General features: G+C 37.7%; 2 protein-coding genes across 4 annotated transcripts in view; both read left to right on the top strand.

The window, feature by feature from the left end:
* LOC115230374 (zinc finger protein OZF-like) overlaps positions 1–12,679 on the top strand; it is a 40,744-nt gene extending 28,065 nt beyond the window's left edge. The window contains exons 4-5 of one of the 3 annotated variants that reach the window (XM_036499634.1): positions 6,280–6,618; positions 12,024–12,679. In XM_036499634.1, coding sequence (XP_036355527.1) covers positions 6,280–6,618; positions 12,024–12,532 — 848 coding nt within the window. In that variant the 3' untranslated portion in view covers positions 12,533–12,679. Of the gene's footprint in view, positions 1–6,279; positions 6,749–11,684 lie in introns of all 3 variants that reach the window. The other 2 variants (XM_036499633.1, XM_029800578.2) reach the window with 2 other exon arrangements.
* On the top strand, positions 5,072–11,580 carry LOC115230373 (zinc finger protein 92-like). The gene is made up of 3 exons (XM_029800577.2): positions 5,072–5,144; positions 5,229–5,754; positions 11,156–11,580. Exons 1-2 carry the CDS (start codon positions 5,087–5,089, stop codon positions 5,696–5,698), a joined length of 528 nt encoding a protein of 175 aa, XP_029656437.2. The 5' UTR covers positions 5,072–5,086; the 3' UTR covers positions 5,699–5,754; positions 11,156–11,580.
* Positions 12,680–14,891: the final 2,212 nt, after the last annotated feature.

Genomic DNA, 14,891 nt, shown 5'->3' with positions numbered 1-14,891 from the left:
ACCTGTTTCTCTGTTTGTAGCCCCTGGCAACAGACAGGGAGATGGGATTCTATCTGTTTCCACTTCTGTTCCAAACTGGATACAAATACTATGTCGAAATTGCTTCTCAAAATATGTATCTTATGTAACCATAAATATAAAATATCTTCTAGAACCATAAATGGACACAGGACAGACAATGTAATCTTGTATATGAAAGCAACTACGGACTTTGTATTTTATATGAGAGGTCCATAACCCCCAGGCCACAGCTGGTACTGGTCCATGGATCATTTGTTATCGAGCTGCAAAGAAATAAGAAATGTTAAAAACTATATAATTATTAAATTGAAATATCGGACCTCTGTTTAAAAAGACTTGTTTAAATATTCAAATTTCATCAACTCAATTATGTTTATGATAACTGCGCTTCGGTTTCATAATTGATGTATCGTTTTATAATTAAAGTAGCTTTTTATAATTAGCATATGGTTTACGTCTCCCTTTACTATCTATCATAAGAGTAAGTACAGTTTACAATGGGTCCTTTCGGTTTGAACGGCAGTTTTTAACATAATTTCTAGGTAACTAAAAAATTTTAAACTTCGTATACTGGTAGAATGTGTTTATAAAACATCTTTTTCTCTTGGCTTTATTGAGAAAGTTCTATGATTTGTAAGATATTTGTTGTTTTTTTTTCTTCAATTTCTGCAATTTCAACCAATCAATGACGTCCATTGAGGTAAAAAAAAAACATTCTGTGCCATATGAATATGTCCCTCGTTTAAGAAACAGATTGGGTTTATGGATCTCTTCGGTTTGAATGGCAGTTTTTAACATAATTTCTAGGTAACTAAAAAATTTTACACTTCGTATACTGGTAGAATGTGTTTATAAAACATCTTTTTCTCTTGGCTTTATTGAGAAAATTCTATAGTTTGTAAGATATTTGTTGTTTTTTTCTGCAATTTCAACCAATCACTGACGTTGATTGAGGTAAAAAATATTCTGTGCCGTATGAATATGTCCCTCGTTTAAGAAACAGATTGGGTTTATTTACATTTGTGAAGAAAAAAAGATACCCTTCCCCCACCCCTAACCCTAAAACAGATTGAAATGCAATAGATCGATATTAGGGTCATAATTATGGGTGACAATTTCATATGACACCGCTAGAAAAAACTGCCGTTCAAACCAAAAAGATCCTTTACAATTAATGTATTTTTTATCTGTTAGTAATGATGTTTGTCTTATTTTCATATTTCAAATAATTTCGATACACATGAGGGAAAAGACTATACACGTTTTCTTCCCGTTAACAAATTTCTCTTTTTGCTATTCGTATCTTTATCGGAATGCACTGAACTTAGCTGTGTGGTACGTAGCTTGCTTACCAACCACATGGTTCCGGGTTCAGTCCCATTGCGTGGCACCTTGGGCAAGTGTCTTCTACTATAGCCTCGGGCCAACCAAAGCCTTGTGAGTGGATTTGGTAGACGGAAACTGAAAGAAGCCCATCGTATATATGTATATATGTTTGTGTCTGTGTTTCTCCCCCTAGTATTGCTTGACAACCGATGCTGGTGTGTTTATATCCCCGTTACCTAGCAGTTCGGCAAAAGTGACCGATAGAATAAGTACTGGGCTTACAAAGAATAAGTCCCGGGGTCGATTTGCTCGAGTAAAGGTGGTGCTCCAGCACGGCCACAGTCAAATGACTGAAACAAGTAAAAGAGTACATGTGCCACGCCCGCTCTGCGAATAAACTGTCTGGCAAGAAGCCGGTTCTTGGATTAAAAAGACATTGAACGGTTTTATACGCATCCGATCCACGACTGTATCTATGTAAGGGAGATAACTTAGCACTGCGATGTCTATGTATATAAAACTGTAGTTGTGTGAGTGTCTGTCCCCTTCGATTTAGATTCCTAACTCCTCCCACATTTTGCGGTGCAGTTTAACCAAATTCGGGTATCTTATAGTCGTGATTCATATCGAGCCCGTCTGGCTATTAGCGCGCGTCTACGATGAGTCTACGATTTTAAAAATAATTTAACATCATTTTTTATTCCATTTTAATGCATAAATTTTCGTGTGTCGATGGCGGTGGAGTTGGCGTCCACGCTCACACCTGCACCTGTTTGCTTCTTCCCTCCCTCGTGAAGCTGTGGGGAAGGAAGTGTAAGGAAATCAACGTCGTAATGCGTTGTCAAGGAGACCAGCGTTCTTTTAGAACAACGACTTCATGGCTTGAAGACACCAAAACAGAAATGGCTAAGAAAGCCCGAATTGGCATCTATAAGGGAAGTAACTCTCTAAAAATTCTTATATAGTTATTTCCCTTACAACGCCGGGCGATACTGCTAGTCTTTATATATAAAAGTGAAGTTGTGTGTCTGTCCCCTCCGATTTAGATTCCTAACTACTCCCACATTTTGCGGTGCAGTTTAACCAAAACCGGGTATCTTATAGTCGTGATTCATATCGAGCCCTTCTGGGTATTAGCGCGCGTCTACGATGAGTCTACGATTTTAAAAATAATTTACCATCATTTTTTTCCATTTTAATGCATTTTTTCGCTATTATATAAGGGAAGTAACTCTCTAAAAATGTCTACGATGAGTCAACGATTTTTAAAAACATTTACCATAATATTTTTTCCATTTTTGATGCATTTTTTTGCTATTTTTTGGCTATAACTCTCTAAAAATGTTTTATAGTTATTTCCCTTACAAATCCGAGCAACGCCGGGCGATACTGCTAGTTTTAAATAAAATCTTCCATCCCAGGACATTAATGTCGAGTTTGTGTGTTTCGGACGTCTCGTTTCTGCTTCAGTCCAAACTGGATGGCAGTTTGGAGAAGTGTCTTTAAACTGTAACCTTTGACCGTTTAAAACTCTTTAACTGGACATGGATGACAGAATTTTTATTGAAGTCTCTCATGTTCGGTGCAGCCTTCCATCTTGTAATCCCTTCTCAGACCGTCCGACCCATGCCAGTAATTTATGCTATATATATATATATATATATATATATATATATATATATATATTGCAGGGTGATCCTTCGGTTTATGTACAGGAAGTGGCTTTGTTTGCATTTCTGAAGATAACAGAAACCCTTTTCTCCGAACCCTAACCCCCCATATATATAAAAAAACAACAACACTTTCTTGAAATGTATCCGGTACTTCCGGTACCTATACCGAAGTTACGCCATATTGCAGATATATCAGTGATATTTATTTCATCGACCACCAAAATTACGGCAGAATTTGAACTCTGAGCGTAGAGACGGGCAAAATGCCTATTTCTTTACTGCCCACAAGGGGCTAAACACAGAGAGGACAGACAAGGACAGACAAACGGATTAAGTCGACCCCACTGCGTAACAGGTACTTATCGACCCCGAAAGGATGAAAGGCAAAGTCAGCCGCGGCGGAATTTGAACTCAGAACGTAACGGCAGACGAAATACCGCGAAGCATTTCGTCCACGGTTCTCACGATTCTTCCGCTTTAATGAAATATAAAATCTATCTTTTAGAACGTCGGCATCAAGGGCTCAGGTGAAAATAATGAAGACTCCTTTATAACCGGATGTTTACCACAGTAACCATGGTGATTTCTTTTTGCCCTTTGTCTTAACATTTTTAGTTTCATTAACTAGAGAACGGTGGGTTTATTTTTGTCACATGACACATCATACTTCCGTTTCCGCTACAACCAGCCTGACTCGGGAGAAGAACCAAAAAGGGTTTTTCTCTGTCTTCACGGAGATTTTGATGTGAGTAAATATATTTTCACTCTAAATATTGATTTGTGTAGCATAACAGGTAAGATATCCACACCTATCTATCGATCGATCGTACGTGCCGGATCTCTTACCTGGCTTCCAGAAATCCGGGAATACTTATACCGTGTATCGAGTATTCGGTTCCGCCCTTCCTTTCTTCGAAGATGACCAGGTTTTCATCTTTACACTTTGTGGGTCCTGAGGGACTGTGGCCTTCCTTGCTGCCGCCCCCGTCTCTTTAGCTTCTCTGGTCATATTGATTTGTAAAGCATAATTGGTAAGATATACACACCTATCTATCGATCGATCGTACGTGCCGGATCTCTTACCAGGCTTCCAGAAATCCGGGAATACTTATAACGTGTATCGAGTATTCGGTTCCGCCCTTCCCGTCTCGGAATTTCTCCGTCGTGGCCGGGAGTATTCCGATATTTTTTCCTGTGTATTCTTGGAAATGATCTCATCATTTAAAAGAGAATTTTTTGAAGAAGTTATTATTATTATTAATATTATTATTATTATTATTCGTTTCTTACACACAGTCCTATTCCACCAGTTTTCCCCTTTTCCTAACCAATTTCGGTCCATTTTCTGGGCATGATGCACTTGGAAAAAATTAGGAGAAACCTTTTTGGTAAAAAAAGAAATAAAAGTAGATATTTTCAGAAGTAAAGGTGTGTGATTTAATGGTGATTTGGCTGTTGTGTCTAGCATATCCCATAACCACATTGCCCGTTTCTTTCTCACTCCGGCAAGTTTACAAATTTTTAGATTCCACCCAATGTTATTTGATGTCATTTGTTAATTAATAAAGAAATGTTGTAACATTTCTCTTTTGATCTTTCCTCTCTATCTAAATACTGTTTCTTTATTATTTCAGATTCACAGATGACATTGGCACAAAACATCTTTTGTACATTGGAGACATCTGGAATATTTATCAGTTGTTTTGAAGACGAAAGGAAAACGTTTTAGAGAACAGATATAATAACCCAACTGCTATAAATCCGGGATTGAATTACTGTGAAATATTGGCCCTGAGTGAAGATTCATAGCAACATTTCTCCATCTCCTTACCTGGTGCTTTTGCATTCTAATTAAACTTGAATATATTTACAAAGGAGTTTGCAGCATCTTTAGATATCAATAAAATCAAGGTTGATAGGATTTGAAATATTTCTAAAGAATGAGGAATTATAACAAGGACAAGAAAAAGGAAATTGCATGCTATGGTGAGAGAAGAAAGATAATGGAAAAAATTTAAAACTGTAAGAAGCTTCAATGGTTAGGTCTATTTGTATCCCTTAGAGAAATGTCAAAAGTATTAGGGAAATCACAACATAGGTGTGAAATCTGTGGTAAATCATTCTCTCAAGACAGTGAATTAACTGCACACATACGTATCCATACAGGTGAAAGACCGTTCCACTGTGATACCTGTGGTAAATCATTCGCTATAAGTGGTAACTTGATTAAACACATTCGTGTTCATACAGGTGAGAAGCCCTTTCACTGTGATATTTGCGGCAAACGATTCTCTCAAAACAATCACTTAACTAAACATAGAAGTATTCATACAGGTGAGAAACCATTTCCTTGCGAAATCTGTGGTAAATCCTTCTCTCAAAACAGTAACTTAACTAAACACAAACGTATTCATACAGGGGAAAAACCATTTCACTGTGATGTCTGTGGCAAATCCTTCTCTCAGAACAGTACCTTAACTCAACACAAACGTATTCACACAGGAGAGAAGCCTTATGATTGTGATGTCTGTGGTTCCTCATTCACTCAAAATAGTTCCTTAACTCAACACAAGTTGATACATACAGGGGAAAAACCACATCGCTGTGATATCTGTGGGAAATCATTCTCTTGGAGAAGTAACTTAACTACACATGCGTCTATCCATGGGAAAGTGTGACTGTTGCTGTGTTTGTGTCTTCATAACTTTGCTCTTTGGTAAAAGTGACTGATAAAGTAAGTACATACAATGAATATTCTGTGGTTGATTTCTTTAAATAAAACCCACGTAAAAAACACCCACTACACTCACGGAGTGGTTGGCGTTAGGAAGGGCATCCAGCTGTAGAAACACTGCCAGATCAGACTGAGCCTGGTGCAGCCTCCTGGCTTCCCAAATCCCTGCTAAACCGTCCAACCCATCTCATTATCTGGTTCTTTTGCATTCTAATTGAACTTGAATATATTTACAAAGGAGTTTCCAGAATTTTGGATATCGACAAAATCACAGTTGATAGCTGTTGGAATATTTCTAAAGAATGAGAAATTATAACAAGAAGAAGAAGGAATTTACATTCTGTGGTGAGAGAAGAAAGATAAGGGGAAAATTTTAATACTTTGAGAAACTTCAATGGTTGGGTCTGTTTGTATCCCTTAGAGAAATGTCAAAGGAATTAGGAAAATCACATCATTTTTGTGAAATCTGTGGTAAATCATTCTCTATAAATACTAACTTGATTAATCACAAACGTATTCATACAGGTGAGAAGCCCTTTCACTGTGATATCTGTGGTAAATCATTCTCTCAAAACGGTCACTTAACTAAACACAAACATGTTCATACAGGTGAGAGACCATTTCACTGTGTTACCTGTGGTAAATCATTCTTCGTAAACAATGCCTTAACTACACACATGCGTATTCATACAGGTGAAAAGCCCTTTCACTGTGATACCTGTGGTAAATCATTCTCTCAAAACAATGCCTTAATTAACCACAGACGTACTCACACAGGAGAGAGACCATATCACTGTGTTACCTGTGGTAAATCATTCTCAGTAAACAATGCCTTAACTATTCACATGCGTATTCATACAGGAGAGAGACCATATCACTGTGATATCTGTGGCCAGGGATTCACTCTGAATGCCCACTTAATCTGTCACAAACGTATTCATACAGGTGAGAAACCATATCACTGTGATATCTGTGGTAAATCATTCTCTGTAAACACTTCCTTAACTAAGCATATACGTATTCATACAGGTGAGAAGCCATTCCACTGCGATATCTGTGCTAAATCATTCTCTGGAAGTAGTGACTTAACAACTCACAAACGTATTCATACAGGTGAGAAACCATACGTCTGTGATATCTGTGGTAAGGCATTCCCTGGAAGTAGTGAGTTAACCAAACACAAACGTATTCATACAGGAGAAAAACCCCATCGTTGTGATATCTGTGGCAAATCATTCTCTCAGAGGAATGGATTAACTAGTCACAAACGTACTCATACAGGAGAGAAGCCGTATCACTGCAATTTCTGTGGTGAATCATTCTCTTGGAGAAATCACTTAACTACACATGCATCTGTTTGTCAGAAACATGTTGAATAATAAAAGACCTGGGTGAATAAAGAAGAGTGCAGATGCTATGAATTGTATTATGAATGACCTCGATTGATGTAAGAAGCTCTGCAATGACATCTGGACCAAATTTGTGGAGATTGGAGAAATTTTGGATCAGAAGATGACTGGAAATTGAAATCCAAAGACTTCTGCATCCTTCAAAACTTCCATGCTTCCTGAGATTCGCCTGATTTTCTCCCCTCCATACACACGCAAGCATGTATCTGACTCATTTATTGTTCACTTTCCAGACATTTGTACATTACTGCATATACTCTGACAAGTTGTGGTGCACTTGAGCACTGTATATAATAATTTCATTATTATTATTATTATTATTATTATTTCTGTAGATCCTGATTCTTATCTAAATCTAAATTGGTGATTCAATACTGTTGCTCTTTAAATATTTAGAGATTATTTTTCTCTGTAGGATATATATATATATATGTATATATATACCACTGATAGTGTTTAGAAGACCTTGTAAATTCTGTGATGGTGTTAATACATGGGACCAATGCCAAGACAGACATTCATCTCAGTGGAGTCCCCTCCTTTCCCCTGGACTGTCCCTTATTAGGGTGTGTATTATGTCTTCTCCCCCCCCCCACTACACCTCATCATCCACTACAATCCCTTTCCTCCACCTCCTCCCCAACACCACTCTCTCCTCTCTCTGTCTTCTAGTCTCCCACTTCCAACTGTATCATTTCTCTCTTTCTGCTCCTCAATATACAAAGCTTCACCACTCACTGCATCCCCCTCTCTACCTCCCCCTCTCCTCTTACACTCACAAACCCACCTCCCTCACTGCAACAGTCTTTCTCTTTCTCTTGCATATTAATCCTCAGACTTCTTCAGCAGATGCAGTTACATTCCATCCATGACTCTCCAGTTTTTTTTTCTGACGTTCTTTATCCAGCATTAAATCAGCAAGTAATCTCTAGTTTTCAGGACCAGAAGGTTTAAATTGCATAGAATTTAGCTGTTGTTTCTAGCAGGTGAAGTGACCATATATTGATCAAACAAAAAGAAAATATTGATGAACAAATAAAATTCAGCTGAATATATTCTTTTCTTCTTTTACCTGTTTCTCTGTTTGTAGCCCTTGGCAACAGATGGGGAGATGGGATTCTATCTGTTTCCACTTCTGTTCTAAACTGGATACAAATACTATGTCGAAATTGCTTCTGAACACATGTATCTTATATAACCATCAATAAAAATGTCTTACAGAAACTTAAATGTTCACATTGTAATCTAGTGTGTATAAATCACAGTGTGTGTGTGTATAATGATTAATGCATGCATTTCCACAATTCTCAACCGATTTTCCCCAAACTTTACTTACACATTAGTTACATCCCAAGGACGGTCATAAATCATAGCATTTTGTCCAGAACTCTCGCATGAACGGACACTGTTTTTTGTATGTAGGGTCTTCCATACTTTTTTAATCTTTTTATATAAGTGAAAGGAATTTGCTTATTTACTTGGACAGTCAGCTTGCATGTGACCAAATCAGGAAACAGGATTTGAAAGCCGTCATTTTGTCTTCATAGAAATATATTCTCTTTTACTCTCCTTTACTTGTTTCAGTCATTTGACTGCGGCCATTTAGTCGAGCAAATCGACCCCGGGACTTATTCTTTTGTAAGCCCAGTACTTATTCTATCGGTCTCTGTTGCCAAACCGCTAAGTAACAACGGGGACATAAACACACCAGCATCGGTTGTCAAGCAATGCTAGGGAGACAAACACAGACACACAAACACACACGCACACACACATATATATATATACGACGGGCTTTCAGTTTCCGTCTACCAAATCCACTCACAAGACATTGGTTGGCCCGGGGCTATAGCAGAAGACACTTGCCCAAGGTGCCATGCAATGGGACTGAACCCGGAACCATGTGGTTGGTAAACAAGCTACTTACCACACAGCCACTCCTGCGCATATATGTTTACGTTAATTTAAAAGATTTATGCAAAAAATCTTATTTAACTTTTATTTTTAGTACAACACTTGATGTCTCTGGTAATTTTCTTCTATGCACGATTCTTACAGAGCTCCTATTTTTGCAACCGCCTCTGTTTGTCTTCCTAATCAGCTTATTTAATTAACTACACCGCCTGGTGCATCAGATACAAAATAAACGGAAATCTTTCTAATCAACCAGTGTCTGGCCAACCATTCCAAAGTCCCTGGATTACCAAATGACCTGGAGAAGATATACAAAATCCATTCCTCACCCTATATCTGTTTCTTTACTACCCACAAGGGGCTAAACATGGAGGGGACAAACAAACGGATTAAGTCGATTACATCGACCCCAGTGCGTAACTGGTACTTAATTTATCGACCCCGAAAGGATGAAAGGCAAAGTCGACCTCGGCGGAATTTGAACTCAGAACGTAACGGCAGACGAAATACCTATTTCTTTATTACCCACAAGGGGCTAAACACAGAGGGGACAAACAAGCACACGGATTAAGTCTATTATATCGACCCCAGGGCATAACTGGTACTTAATTTATCGACCCCGAAAGGATGAAAGGCAAAGTCGACCTCGGCGGAATTTGAACTCAGAACATAACGACAGACGAAATACAGCTACGCATGCCTCACCCTATATCCCAGCATTAGTCTAGATTCCACCATCAATTCTCAATTGTATATGAAGCTTAAAAGTGTTTAGTTACGTGGAAATTATTTTTAAAAAACCGCCGTTCAAACCGAAGATATTTCTCTGATTTTCGTTTCGGGACAATTTTTTAGACACTTTTTTAATTAGCAACCCCGCTTCTCCCTCTATCGGAGAATTAAAGAAATACACGAGATATAAAGGGGGAACAACTTCGTACGGAGTACAACGGACATCAATTAACGAGTTCGTTATAATTGCTTAATCGGGCACTGACTGATTCCGTGTGAGGAACGGTAAGTCGGCGAAGATTTACTTGAATAATATTAAATCTGTAATTACGTTTGTAAATAATAGAATTGTTATTACGTGGAACCCTTTCTACGATCCAGTAATTCTATTCAAGGGAAATCACATAATTCATGGTGAAACGATATAAAAGCGGGATAAGTTATTTTATGTACCAGGGTATCATCGCTTTTACGGTCCTAAACTGAAATCGATCTGTTAATAAAGTGTTACTAATGCTGGTACTACTTAAGAAGAGTGGTCCCGGTGCGCGCACTCGTGCATCCGCGCCAGTTAGTCGTGACTAGTCGATCCTTACTTTGTGTTTTGCTGTTTTATTTATTTGTTTTTAAAAAATTATTTACTTTGTATAAAAACAAATTGGCGTAACTTCGGTATAGGTACCGGAAGTACCGGATATATTTCAAGAAAGTGTTTGTTATATATATATAAAAAAACTGAGTTCAAATTCCGCCGAGGTCGACTTTGCCTTTCATCCTTTCGGGGTCGATTAAATAAAGTACCAGTAAATCACTGGAGTCGATATAATCGACTTAATCCCCTTGTGGGCAATGAAGAAATAAATATATATATGGGGAGTTAGGGTTAGGGGTGGGAGAAAAGGGTTTCTGTTATCTTGAGAAATGTAAACAAAGCCACTTATGGTACGTATACCGAAGGATCGCCATTGTTTCGTGTACCGCGTATCTGCGCTGTTACGACCCTAAAGTCAAATCGATGCTAATGAGGTGCTACTTGTCTACATGTGTGTGCGTATCTGTTTCGCCGTGGAGAAGGACCAGGACGCGGGGGTGGGGTGGATGTTGTGAGGTTCAATCTTTGTCTTCATCGTTTGTCTGGAGTGAAGAAATGTCTATGAGAAGCGATTTCAGGCTTGCAGGAGATGCGTGTAGGGAGGGCGCAAAATGAGTAACTTCTGTCTTGAAAATCATGTTGGTATTTCAAAACCTACGCAAGCGGTGAGGTTAGTAAGTGATTCAACATTTTATCTGTCTTTTCCAAAACTCTCTATCTAACACTGTTGTTTGTTTTTTTTCTCTTGTTTCAGAGACTATCACATGACATTGGCACCAAAGCATTGTTTCCATCAGAGAACATCGTCAATATTCATCACTTTTTAAAGACTGAAAGAAAATGTTGTACAGAACAGATTTAAGAACTCCAGAGAATTCCAGTGAAATATTTCTTCTCAACTGAGATTGATAGAAACATTTCTCTTGTGAAATGCTTGGAATGTCTACAAGATTATTTTGTACTGAAATTAAACTTGGATAATTATTGAAAGGAATCTCAGAGTATTTTCAGACACCAAGAAGGATTACAGTTGATGGAAAGAAAACTGTGGCAATATTTATTAGGAATAATCTGTAAGACAAGAACAAAAACTGTGTCCACATGTGTTGTGGTGATTGAAGTAAGATAAGGGACAAACGGATTATATAGGATTAGTTGAAGAGGACATTTTTATTCTGAAGAGATGTCACAAGAGAAACCACAATCAGGTTTTCAATGTGATATCTGTAAAAAGTCTTTCTCTCACAAACATAACCTAACAGCTCACAAACGTGTTCATACAGGAGAGAAACCATTTCACTGCAATATCTGTGGTAAATCATTCTCTCAAATTAGTAACTTAACAACACATAAAGGCATTCATACAGGAGAGAAAGCATATTACTGTGATATCTGTGGTAAATCGTTCTCTCTAAATAGCAGCTTAACTCGGCACAAACGCATTCATACAGGAGAGAAACCTTATCACTGTGATATCTGTGGTAGATCCTTCTCTGTAAGTAGCCATTTAACTGATCACAAACGTGTTCATACAGGAGAGAAGCCATTTCATTGTGACATCTGTGGCCAATCATTCTCTCGAAATGATACTTTGACATCTCACAAGCGTATCCATACAGCGGAGAAGCCATTTCACTGTGATATCTGTGGTAAATCATTCGCTCATAGTAGTCACCTAACTACACACATACGTATTCATACAGGCGAGAGGCCATTTCACTGTGATGTCTGTGGTAAATCATTCTCTGAAGGGGGTCATTTAACAACTCACAGACGCATTCATACTGGGGAGAAGCCATACAGCTGTGATATCTGTGGTAAACAATTCTCTCGAAGTAGCGTTCTAATTCTTCACAAACGTATTCATACAGGGGAGAAGCCATTTCACTGCGATATCTGTGGCAAAGCATTCTCCTACAGAAGTGTTTTCATTAATCACAAACGTATTCATTCAGGAGAAAAGCCATATCATTGTCAAATCTGTGGTAAATCATTCTCTGAAAACAGTAACTTAACTAGACACAAACTAGTTCACACAGGACAGAATGCATTTCAATGTGATGTCTGTGGTAAAGTTTTTTCTGTAGCAAAACACTTAACAACACACAAATATATTCATATGGGAGAATAACCATATCATGGCCACATGTCTGGTAAATCATTCTCTCAAAACACTTAACTGAATGGTTGTATACTGTCAATCTAACGTAACAGTAGGGGATTACACCACCGCTGTTTAGCCCTAGGAAGCATCGACGCTTCCTGATGGCTTTGACACATTTTTTTTCCTGTGTCCTTATATATTTACGAAGGGGAGACAAACACCCCAGCAGCCAGGCCTGCATCTAGAGACATGCATGTTTCAGGGTCTTTGCCCATCATCGGTCTAGAGTAGCAGAAGCCCGCCAGCCGCAGATATCTCTCCCGACTTCGTAAATATATATATCCAATTTTCAGTGAAGCTCATTCACTGATTGCCAAAATCAGAAATATTAAATTTCTAAATATCTCATGGAGCTCTGTATGGTGATACAAAAGTGTGAGTGTATTATTATCAAAATGCATTACATCTTACAACGACAACCAACATTTTCAAACCATTTTCCCTGACAAATCATGGGTTACTCCTTAATATATGATCCAAGTTATATGATGTATAAAAACATGTAATATACTAATAAATATCTGTAAATATAAACCATCCGATTTTCTGAGTACCTCATTTCTTCTAATATAAAATACCTGAACATCATCTCCAAACCTTCCAATATATGTAAGGCAATTCGTTGCTAAACCCTTAATTGCTTAGTATATATATATATATATTCATATATATATATATAATATATATATATATAGATATATATATATTATATATATATAATATATATATTATATATATATATTATATATATATATATATTATATATATATATATATATATATTATATATATATATGAAGGCGCATGGGTCAGTGGTTAGAGCGTCGAGCTTACGATCATGAGGTTGTGAGCTCGAATCCCGGACCGGGCTGCGTGTTGTGTTCTTGAGCAAAGCACTTATTTCACGTTGCTCCAGTTCACTCAGCTGTAGAAATGAGTTGCGACATCACTGGTGCCAAGCTGTATCGACCTTTGTCTTTCCTTGGATAACACTGGTGGCGTGGAGAGGGGAGGCTGGTATGCATGGGCGACTGCTGGTCTTCCTTGCCCAGACTTGTGTCTAGGAGGGTAACTTTCTAGGTGCAATCCCATGGTCATTCATGACCGAAGGGGGTCTTTTTTTAAAAAAAAATATATATATATTGGTAAAAACGGTAAGATAACAAAAGGAAGAAAGAGACCTCAATATTATGTAAATAGGGGAAATTTATCTGTAAATTAATATGTTACCATTATACAATAGTCAAGATAAAACTCTGAGTTTCAGATGCCGAAGTGGAAATCCACAACACCATCTCTTCGGTTATATATATTTATATATGGCCAGATAACTGAAGAGATGGTGTTGTGGATTTCCACTTCGGCATCCGAAACTCAGAGATTTATCTTGACTATTGTATAATGGTAACATTAATTTATATATATATATATATATATATAAATATACATAATATATATATGGGGGCAGCCATCATGTATGTATGTCAAAGGGTGGAGGAACTCTGGGAGTCAACGGCCATCCAATAAGTGTCTTAAGGCTGTATCATGCGTGAGGACATAGAAATAATCGGACTGAATACCCGATTGTGCGGTTAAATCATCGGGAGTGAAGGACTCCTAGCCTTTGTTAGGGCATCCTTCTAGGAGAAGGTAACTGGGATAACTCGGACATAAAACCTGCGGCTCAGTGGTTACCGATGATGTTGACTTGTTCTTCTTTTCGGATTATGGCTGCTGTTGCTTAGTGAGTGGGATTGACTCAGTGCACAGCCTTTCCTCACTTTAAAAAAATCTTCTTGCACAGGCATTGCACGATAACAACATTGATTAAGCTTCGTGCAATGGCCATACTCGATAACGAGGGGGCAGCCACCATGTATGTATGTATGTATAGATAGATAGATAGATGTGTGTGCGTGGTGTGTATATATATATGTATGTATAGATAGTTGTGTGGTGTGTATATATATATGTATAGATAGATGTGTGTGTGTGGTGTCTATATATATATATGTATGTATAGATAGATAGATGTGTGTGTGTGGTGTGTATATATACGTATGTATAGATAGATAAATGTGCGTATGTGGTGTGTATATATATATGTATGTATAGATAGATGCGGTGTGTATATATACATATATGTATGTATAGATAGATGTGTGTGTGGTGTGTATATATATGTATGTATAGATAGATGTGTGGTGTGTATATATATATATATGTACAGATAGATGTGTGTGTGTGGTGTGTATATATATGTATGTATAGATAGATGTGGTGTGTGTATATATATATATGTATAGATTGATGCGTGGTGTATATAT

Source organism: Octopus sinensis, unplaced genomic scaffold, assembly GCF_006345805.1.
Source record: "Octopus sinensis unplaced genomic scaffold, ASM634580v1 Contig15444, whole genome shotgun sequence".
NCBI classification, from domain to species: Eukaryota; Metazoa; Mollusca; class Cephalopoda; order Octopoda; family Octopodidae; genus Octopus; species Octopus sinensis.
This window is presented reverse-complemented; position numbering and strand designations above follow the sequence as displayed.

Bases quoted from the DNA above. Each gene is read 5' to 3' on its own strand.
- LOC115230373 (XM_029800577.2), top strand. From the start codon at position 5,087: ATGTCAAAAGTATTAGGGAAATCACAACATAGGTGTGAAATCTGTGGT. The intron at 5,145-5,228 runs CTCAAGACAGTG...GTAAATCATTCG, and splicing joins AATCTGTGGTAAATCATTCT to CTATAAGTGGTAACTTGATT.